General features: G+C 43.1%; 1 protein-coding gene across 2 annotated transcripts; it reads right to left on the reverse strand.

Moving 5' to 3' along the window:
* Positions 1-4,437: 4,437 nt before the first annotated feature.
* LOC119771166 lies at positions 4,438-10,032 on the reverse strand. 2 transcript variants are annotated; one of them, XM_038266648.1, is made up of 6 exons: positions 9,690-10,032; positions 9,369-9,615; positions 6,475-6,750; positions 6,221-6,407; positions 5,797-6,164; positions 5,048-5,739 (listed from the first exon to the last, which is right to left on the reverse strand). In XM_038266648.1, the coding sequence occupies exons 2-5, from the start codon at positions 9,573-9,575 to the stop codon at positions 6,076-6,078; spliced, it is 759 nt and encodes a 252-aa protein (XP_038122576.1). In that variant the 5' UTR covers positions 9,576-9,615; positions 9,690-10,032; the 3' UTR covers positions 5,048-5,739; positions 5,797-6,075. The 2 variants fall into 2 exon arrangements, with proteins under 2 accessions (XP_038122577.1, XP_038122576.1); XM_038266649.1 differs by lacking the exons at positions 6,221-6,407; positions 6,475-6,750; positions 9,369-9,615; positions 9,690-10,032 and adding an exon at positions 4,438-4,845 and having other exon boundaries at positions 4,910-5,739; positions 5,797-6,080.
* Positions 10,033-10,436: the final 404 nt, after the last annotated feature.

A 10,436-nucleotide genomic window follows, 5' to 3' on the forward strand; every position in this document is an offset into this window, starting at 1 on the left:
GAATGAAATGGATAACAAAAACTCTGTACAGACACTCTATACTGACTTTAGCAAAGCCTTCGACAGAGTGGACATTCCTATGCTTCTTTTCAAATTGGATAAAATCGGAATTGATTCTAATCTACTTTCATGGCTTAAATCTTACTTAACAAAACGCACGCAATGTGTTAAATTTAATGGCCTCATATCTAGGCTCATCAATGTTACTTCCGGGGTACCTCAAGGCTCTCATTTAGGCCCATTACTTTTTATTCTTTACGTAAATGATGTATCCTTTATATTTAAGCATATCAACGTTTCGATTTACGCAGATGACATGAAATTGTTTATGAAAATTAAAGACGAAACTGACGCTTCAAGATTCCAGAACGAAATCAACATATTCTTTGAATGGTGCTGTCGTAGCCTTTTACAACTTAACATTAAAAGTGTACATCGATCTTGTTCAGCAGAAAAATAAATAAGCCAAATATAAACGTAAAACTAGACAACCAGATAGTTGAAACCTGTTCAAATGTTAGAGATTTAGGAGTCATACTTGATTCTAAAATGACTTTCATCGAACATTACAACACGATGGTATTCAAAGCAACTAATATGCTCAACTTCATAAAACGATTCAGTTATAACTTTAAGGACCCTATACATTGAAAACATTGTTCATAGCTTATGTTCGCTCTATTCTTGAATATTGTAGCGTCGTGTGGAGTCCACACATCAAAACACACGAAACCCGTATTGAATCAGTGCAAAAACAATTTTTACTATTTGCTCTTCGTAAACTAGGGTGGACAGTGTTTCCCCTTCCTTCGTATATTGCACGCTGTATGTTAATAAGCTTAGAAACACTTGTAAAGCGTCGTGAATTCGCTTCTCTTTCGTTCGTAAATGATCTAATTGCAAACCGAATTAATTCTCCAGAGTTGTTACAAACATTAAATTTCTATGAACCCACACGCGTATTGAGAGCACGTGAGCCATTCGCATTGCATTTTCACAGAACTGACTACGCTAAACACGGGCCCATGAATAGAATGATGGAAACTTATAACAAATATAATAACATAATCGATTTCACAATGACAAAATCCACCATGAAAAAACAGTTCTACAATCAAAGATAGATGTTCCCCCCTTGTAATTAGAAACTAAGCAACGATCATGTAGTCTACGTATGTTTGACGAATAAATAAATAAATAGATTGCATTGAAAAGAAGAAAATAAAATATCTCATCTTTGTTGTTTCATTTATTTCAATAATAATCCCGCCATGTTAAGTTGGCCAGTTCCAGTCTGGAATAACGGCGCCACTTTGCCGATCGCCAAGGACCCTGGCGCAGAAGCTGGGGTGAGAAACGTAAACAATCGTTAATGTACTTAATTCCTACCGTTAATTAATTAAATTATTTAATTTCTTATTACTGTCCCGCCCCTCGGGTTCCAAATGGTGTGCGAGTTAAAATTCATCGCCTTGATCGCTTGCGGTGGACCATGGAGTAAAAACGATCGAAAGAATTCGTAAAGTTTTCTGAAGCGGAACTGAAGCAGAAGATGAAGCATTTTGAAATTTGTTATTTTTACTAGTTTTTTAAGCGAAATAAACATGGTTTGGGACCATCCATAAACCACGTGGACACTTTTTTGGAAATCTCAACCCCCCCCCCCCCTTCGTGGACAATTGTTCATACAAAAAAAATCTTTTTTGTATGGAGCGTGGACAATCGCTTACCCCCCCCCCTAAAGTGTCCACGTGGTTTATGGATGGCCCCTTTAGAGGGGGTGGGCTAGAATTGTAGAGTGTTTTTCGAAATGTTTTTCATATTTGATACCGTTAATGGGTATGGGGGTCATACTGGGCCAGAGTGACTATTTTCTACGGATTTTGCAATTTGTCAGGATCCTTTTAATGATACTTATTTATGTGTAAAGGGTTGTGTAAGGGAAATCTTAAAGACACTTTTCTGAAAAAAATACTTTTAAATTTTAATCCTGTAATTTAAGCAGCTGTCTAAAATTTGATGCATGTTTAAAAAAAATTACCTCAAATTACTCTTTAAAATATAATTTTTGAAATTGCTCGAAAAAGTAATACATCAATCCGATTCTTTCGAACAAGTAACGATGCAATTCTTGAACTTGTATCGAAAAAATGAATGACATTTCCATATCGAGCCAATTCAACTCGAGGCTCGTGCCAATATTTTCACTGGGGAAATGCAAATGACTTGGGCCAACCGCTAAATAGTTTTAAATCCAATAAGGTTGGTACATTCAATGGGTTAAACGATCTCAACACCCAGCACCCCAAAATGCACTTTTTTAACAGGACGGGTCATCATTGAAGAAATCTACGAGGTCGAAATCGCTGTAATAAATATGAACACTTGTTTTCCGTTCACTCAAGTATGATCTCCGAAAAACCAAGAATGAAAAACTAAGAATGAGTGCGTTTAAATTCGAAATTGTATCGAATTTGACCAGCAATATTTTTTTATTGTCGATGTTGGAGAATTATTAAATATAAAATTAATAAAGGTTAGAAATAACACCTTAAATTTAAGAAAGAGAACATCGTTGTGTTTTCTCTTCCTTAGATTGTCCAAAGCACTTTTTTTCGTCATTCATAATTCGCTAAAATCAAGACATAAGTAAAATAGCAACTTCCTTTCCTCTTAAATCGTCCAGTTTCCTTTGCTTGGCTATCGTTTACCCGGGGATAAATAGTTTGTTTCTGGCGTACAGACTTTCCTCGACATTTTTTAGGAACCCAAGCCCCCAACCAGAATTGCCGTTTTGTTTTCTTATGAAACGGGGTGAAAAGTAATCACCACGAATTTTACCAACACAAATCCATAAATTTAAGAACTTTTTACATTTCACGTGAATCACATCCAGAACAACTCAAAACATTTCAGCAATCTCATCGAAATTGTTGGAACTAGGGATTCGGAATCCTATTACAAAACTGGACCCCGAAAAAACACCACCGTTTCAAATGAAAACAGAAAATTTTTGACAAGGACTTTTCCGATTATCCCCCAGCAACCCCCAGTGTGCTGCGATTTGTTTGGCGGGTTTTAAAAATCATGCATGTCAAACGGCGGGTTTTATAAGTCATTGTTTATGTTTTTGACATTAGTTTACATGAAGAATACAAAATAAGGCTTCTGCTTCAATATTTAACGAACATTTTTTTTTCATTTCACTCCGCTCATTTCGTTCCGCTGACTAGGTGGATTAATTCACTTTCCATCATCCGATCCGAAACCACAAAATCCAATTTTTGAGTTTATGCCATTCAATGGACATTTTAAAGATCAGGATTCATAATATAACTTTTCCACATTTCTCCGGTTTAATCTGGTCCTGTTATAAAACCGGACTCCGAAAAACACCACCGTTCCAAAAGAAAACACAAAATTTTTGACAAGGACTTTTCCGATTTCCCCCAGCAACTCCCAGAGTGCTGAAATTTGTTTGACGGGCTTTAAAAATCTTGCATGCAAAACGGCGGGTTTTAAACGTCATCACTGAAGATAAGAATTACACCAAAAAGTGTAGAATCCAACCATTTTTGCACAAGACCACGCTTGAACCATCGTGCCGAGTAAACAGCCCGGAACACATTGGCTGGATTCTGGGCAGAAACGCATCCAATTCGCGATTAAAAGCTCAAAAATTCAGACAGATGGCGCAAAGCATCGAAGAATGACGATTCTAATTTTCGCTGTTCGGTTACATAGGAATGCAAACTTAAAATTGAATTTACAGCTCTTAGAACAACTTTTGAGAAAAAATTCAAGTAGTACGAGTGTAAACTTTATGTCCTCTATAAATTAACGCAATAAAAAACATTTTGAAAAAAAAATAATTTCGAAAAAAAATATTCTTCAAAATGATAGAGCATTAAAAGTTAACAAAGTATCAGCTCGAGTTTTTGCTCAAAAGTTGTTTTGAACGCTGGAATTTAACAAAACAGAATTCGCATACATAACCTCAAAGGGCAAAAAATTCAATCGACATCCTTCGCTTTGTTCTGTTACTCAAAACTAGATGTCGCATGTTGTTTAGCTTATGAATGCCAATGTGTAAATTTTGATTCGGCAGTAGCCCCCTGGTGGGTCTCGTGGCGCAGGGGTAGCGGCTTCGGCTGCCGATCCCGATGATGCTATGAGACGCGGGTTCGATTCCCGCCTTATCCACTGAGCTTCTATCGGATGGTGAAGTAAAACGTCGGTCCCGGTTTCTCCTGTCTCGTCAGAGGCGCTGGAGCAGAAATCCCACGTTAGAGGAAGGCCATGCCCGGGGGGCGTAGTGCCAATAGTTTCGTTTTCCCCTGGTGACAAAATGGAAAGCTCTTGGATAGCGGGAATATTGTGCTGCCACCTGTTGTTGAATAGACACAAATTGTTTTGTTTAGTTTTCATCTAAAAAGATTAAATTTCAAAACGTTTATTTGGAAAAACATTAGTGCTACAAATTTTAACAAAATTCAAATCACGAGACGCTCGCGTCCAATACGCTTTCGAAGTTCAGCCAGCTGGTTCGTCGCCGGATGGTTTGATGAAGGCGCAGTGCAGATTCTGGTGGGGACGGCCATTTAACGCGGAAGGAATCTACTGTGCTGGTAGCACATCCGCAGCCCACGGCAGCATGGCTCCGGTTGTCATAGTCGGTACTGTTGGGTCCTGAAAGTCGAACACCTGGTTGGCCCCGAGGAGTGAGTTTTCGGGGCAGTCGATCATGGCCAGGTACCAGCAGCGACTGCTTGTTGTGGCCGCGTCGGAACGGACGGTTCTTAGGACTGCGGGTTGATAGCTCCCAGAAGACGCGGAGGTGTGGTCCTAAGTGGAACATTCAAGTTTTATCGCATTGTTTTGTTTGGCATATTTTTGCAGATTAACTTACCATCAAATTGTACATCATCAGGTTGATTAGGTTGCCGTAGTCGATGAACTGAACCTTGTAGCGGCGACAGCTGATGGCTTTGCAGACGAACGCGCGATAGAATTTGTTTTCCTGGTGGAACTTGGCCATGCACGGTTCGTTGTCCGAGTAGAACCTGTCAATGGCGCTGCTGTCGGCGAACTTGGCGTTGATTACCTTACGCAGGGCGTTCAACACCGGTTCCTGCTCCAGGTAGATGAGGCCGTTGTTGTCCACGTAGCCGGGTTTGCCTACGAAGATGGTCTTTTCGATGGGTTTGGCTGGGAGCTGGGAGCCATCAGTCGATTGGCGTGTGTTCGTCCGTAATGTCGTCCTGGTAGGTTCCGCACGAGTGCCGTCGCATGCTGCTGCAACGTCACGTCAACTCACCCGGATCGACCAACCGCAGAATCGACACCGCCAGCACTGACTTGGTCCGCTGCTGGCCTTCGTACTTTGACTTCGCAGCGTTCGATTCCCTACTTCCTTAACCGACTTTTGCTCGACCGCCTCCACCCTCACAACCACAACCGCCCCCTCATCATCTTTCTCCGGAATGTCCTCCTTGATGCGCTCGATGACCGCCGATACGGACCCACTCGACACGGCGAATCCCTTCTTCACCATCCCGTTGACGCAAATGTCGTGCCGCTTGATGAAAATCTCGTAGGAGCTCTCCTAGCAGTCGGTCCCCGACAAACGCCTCAAACACAAGGCCGGCCCGACGCACAGCGCCTGCGACAAGTAGCAAATTTCCTGCCAGGGCACCACCAACCGGTGACCTGTGTCAACGGAGAAAATCTCGCAGTGCGCTGTAACGAGAGATAATGTTAAGACGATTCAAGGGACCACACCATCATTCAACTCACCTTCCCCAACCTTGTTGATACGACCGCGCTTCCTGGTCACTTGGTACACCATCGAGAGTGAGTCGAAAAACGGCTCGGGTTCATCATTGCGGTCCCGAGCATGTTCGCCGGGATTCATCAACTCCGAAATGTTCGGTTTTACGTTCATCTCCTGTAAGCGCCAAGCTGCTGCTGCTGCTGTTATGGCTGGGACATGTTGGCTGCAACTGCGCCGAAGTGGGTTGCGCGACTGCTAGCTGCGGTGGCGGCGGGTTATTTTGTTGGTAGTGCTGCTGCTCGTTATCGTGCTGCGTCGATAAGGTGACGCCCTGTGGCGACCGGGACGGTTGCTTGGCGGTCGTCGGAATGCGGAAGATGGAGCTTCGTTCCTGTGAAGAAAGGCACATCTTTCAAAATCTATTTTAATGATCCCAAGTGGACTCACCTTTTGCTCGCGGCGGCCGCTCTCTGCGGGGATCGTTCCGGTGGGGTCGGTGGCAGGACCGCGCCCTCGAACTTGTTGTTGCCTGGACACAAATTGTTAGTCGAGAAAACGCGACTCCGTTCCGCTGACGACCGAACTCAGCGGCTTGCCAGACCAAAAGTTTGCAGTATTGGTTGCTGTCAAGATTCTGCGATTGGAAAAAGAAATAAATCAGTGTCAAACTAAAATCCAATCAACCCAAAACAAACACTAACCTTCTTGTGGTTTGCGGACATGAAGTGAAGTGATTGGGCGGGGTGTGCCACGTGAGCGGTGACCGCGCTATCGACCGGTCGCTCGACTTGTGCACCAGCTGTAGTGGATTCCAGGTCGAGTTCAGCTGACCGAGCCGCCCGTAGGATGAAATGTGGTCGGATATTTTGGCGGAAATCCAGCAGCGACTCCTTGTTGTGGTGCGTCGGAACGGATGGTTCCGATAAGCGCGGGTGGACAGTTCCCTCAAGGCACAAGGATGTGGTCCGAGCAGCAAGCTTCATGTTTCAGTAAAATGTTGTTTTGTGGATTTTTTTGACATAGGACTATGTCTTTACTTACTATACTGGGGGGCCAGTTCAAAATTTCGATCCCAAGCGTCACATTTGGCGAACGTTATTTCAAACGGTAATATCTTCATCCAGACACATTGAAATTACATAATTTTTGGACCATTCGATTCGGAAAACATTCAGCAATTTTCTATAAAATTCACAGTATTGGCAGAATAGTATAACTATTCAAAAAATTCAATGTTTTAAAATGCTTAGAAATAGCTAACAAAACGAACGCTTTTGAGGGGAAAACCGCCGCAGCTGAACTGGCCGTCGACGATCGTGAAAAGAGGGGAAGTAATAGCGAAGTAGAAGTATAAAAATGCGTTCTACCCTTTCCACTCCACTTAGTTGCCACCGAGATGCTGAACAAGTCGGGTTTGCTCATAATTTCTGAGCCGCGGAAGGGTGAAGCAGCAGCAGCAGCAGGGAGAGAGAGAGCCCTAGCAACGCAAATTCTCTTCCGGAGAAGGATTTCTTCTGCAAAATCACCTTTATTTTCTAGAGAGAGAGAGAGAGAGAGAGAGAGAGAGAGAGAGAGAGAGAGAGAGAGAGAGAGAGAGAGAGAGAGAGAGAGAGAGAGAGAGAGAGAGAGAGAGAGAGAGCAGCACCGAAGAGGGCAAATTGTGTGCGAATGCCGTAGAATGACACACCAAATGCCGTAGGATGGTAGATTTAAGAAAATTGCCAAATGCGCGTTCACACACACATACACACACACTCCCGTTTCATGGTACACGCTGATTGGGTTCGATGCGTCGAGTTTCCCTTCCACGGATGTTCGATTGATGTATCTAAATTCGTCACCTGAAAATGCCATCAGAGACTGCGACCAACTACAGATACACCCGGGGACAAGCAAAACCGCCAGCGGAGGCAACTTTTGGGCACTGGAGTAAAATCGCTTAACCTAGTAGACTGTGTGAAAATTGTTGTAGCCCTGTTGTATGGGTTAGTACAACGAATCTACTACGAGCTCGTGTAATTGGTCACGGCCCCGGGATGCACAGCCGAGTCAGTCAGCTTTCCCCAATTCGTTCGAAGATTTCGTTTACGCAGCCTTCGAGGAAATGCCCGTGTCCGGATGAACTTGTTTGGTTTTTTATACTGAACATGAAAATTGACATTTCGACAGTGATGGCCAAAACCTGGAGTGACCGTTGATCTCAAAGCAAGTTCCCCTGGGGCCCGGAGGGCCTTTTACAGAACCATAAGAGTTGTGGCAATATGGGTATCAAAATTTATGGTTTTTGATACTGAACATGAAAATTGATATTTCGACAGTACTGCCCACCATTGAAAAAACGGCTAATATCCACTTTTGGCAAAAATGAGATATTAGCACCAGGTAAATGATGTTCCAACGCATCTTCTGAAATTTGAATTTCACTAAAATAGTGTTTAGATTTGGCTGCCGATGCGAAAAACCAAACGGCTAATATGCCATTCTTATGGGAAATTGCCTTGACGGAGATTTGGTGACAAACCCTAAAACGCGTTTGTCTCGGAATACTTGATTTGGCATAATAGCCGAATTTTCAAATATGGGCAGAGTAGTGGCCACAACCTGTACTGACTGGTGCCCTCGAAGCAGGTTCCCCGGGGGCCCGGAGGGACATTTACAGAACCATACGAGTTTTGGCAATATGGGTATCAAAATTCATGGTTTTTGATACTGAACATGATAATGGCCATTTCGACAGTAGTGGCCACAACCTGGAGTGGCCGGTGCCCTCAAAGCAGGTTCCCCTTGGGCCCGGGGTAACATACGAGTTGTGGCAATTTTTGCCGATAAATCTATGACGGCAGTTTTCATTTGACGAGCTCTTTAGACCTGTTCTGGCTGGAATCGAAGATGAAAGAAGAGCAAAATTGCTCAAAGCATTCATTAACTACATCGTCTTTGTTGACAAATGCGCAACAACTGCTATTGATGTAGCTGTCTTTGAGTTTGAGCTGAGCCTGATCTGAAAGTGTAACCACTGTCGCGCCCGGAGGTCCCGGGGCCCCCCTGACCACAAGCTACAAGAAAAGTAGAACAGGGAACACCCTCCGGCTCCTCCGGGGTGCCTGGTACTGACACCCCAACGAAGGATCCACGGTTGCGCTCGGGAGACCCGGGGCCCCCCTAACCACAAGTCTTTGGAGGAGTGGAGTAGGGACAACCCCCCGGGCTCCTGAGACCCCTGGAAGAGGACGCAAAAGGGGCAAACCCCCATCCCCTCGGACGAACTCAGGATTGAACCCCGGACGATTCAGCAAGTGACCAGGATCGACCAGTACAACACCATCATCAACGGAAACAGCAACCTAGAAGAGAAAAGTGTTTATTTTTGATTTTTTAGGATATCCAAATTAGGATATCAAATTCTTTCTTATTTTTAAGTATACCAACAAATAAACTATATTTTATTGCAAAAAAAAAAAAATCTGTGGAACAAAATAATCTTATTCCAGATTTCACTAACAATCCAAAAACTCATTCAAATTGTTTGGTCCTATGTCTTTCGGTTATGTCTCTGACATACCATCTTGAACTTTTTTATTGCAGATAAACTTACCGTCGTCCCGCGTCCGGCACTTCTGTAGGTGTTAGATCCACTGCTCGAGTTCCAATTCGAACCTGGTCCGCTGCTTAACCTGTCGGGCCATGTTTTGAAATGCTGCACCATTTCGTCTGACGCCGGATGGACAGTAAGCTGCCATCCAGCGTAACATCTTTCGGCAGAGGTTCCGGATGCATCCGATTCGAACACCTTCTGCTTCATATTTGCAAGCGACCGAGTGCTCAGAGTCCGTTCAAATATGCTGCAAGAATATTTATAGTAATTGGAACTTAGTGCAATTATTACACAATTATCATCAATTTAATTAATACTTACCAGAAAATTCACCAAACTAACTTGCACAAAAACCGCATGTTTTTTTCCTTTCCGTTTGACGTCTAAGTCCGAGACTGGTGGCGACACCCAACGGCAACTATGGTGAAGCAGGCAACAGAGCAGTTTACGCATTTGATGGCTTTTTGAGCAAAAACCAGCGCGATGTGTAGAATCGACACATCGATTTCAAAACAACGCGGTTAAACCATCCAATGTGTACCATCGACACATTTTGGTCGTAATTTTAATCTTCAGTGATTGTTTATGTTTTTGACATTACACTGAAAAAATCTCACATAGCAAAGTCATGTGCTTTTTCACGTGAGCTGCTCCAAAATCAGCACGATAATTTGCCATGTTTTTCCCTTGACCTCGATGTGTTTTTCATGTGACATTTATGTGATTATCATTTGAAAACAGCTGATCGCAAGCGAGATTTTTTTCATTCTTTTTTCGCTTGGTGTTCACTTTGGATTCAATAGAATTTCACTTGGATTCGCCCCATACCACTTTTCCCTTGATTTCATAGTGAAAATCACGTGAGATTGAAATGTACTGGTTATTGAAGGTGTTTGATGAAAAAATATTTATTCGTAAGATGGCGACGGACGAAGACGGCCCATTTTGCGTATTAATTCTTTTACCATAATTTTAATTTTTTTGTATATCATAAATTTAATCGTACTAGAACTTGTTGGTAAGCTCGATGCGCCGCCAGCTAGGCCAGCTTCGATATCGTCCCTAATA

The sequence above is a fragment of the Culex quinquefasciatus genome, chromosome 1, assembly GCF_015732765.1.
Source record: "Culex quinquefasciatus strain JHB chromosome 1, VPISU_Cqui_1.0_pri_paternal, whole genome shotgun sequence".
Taxonomy (NCBI): Eukaryota; Metazoa; Arthropoda; class Insecta; order Diptera; family Culicidae; genus Culex; species Culex quinquefasciatus.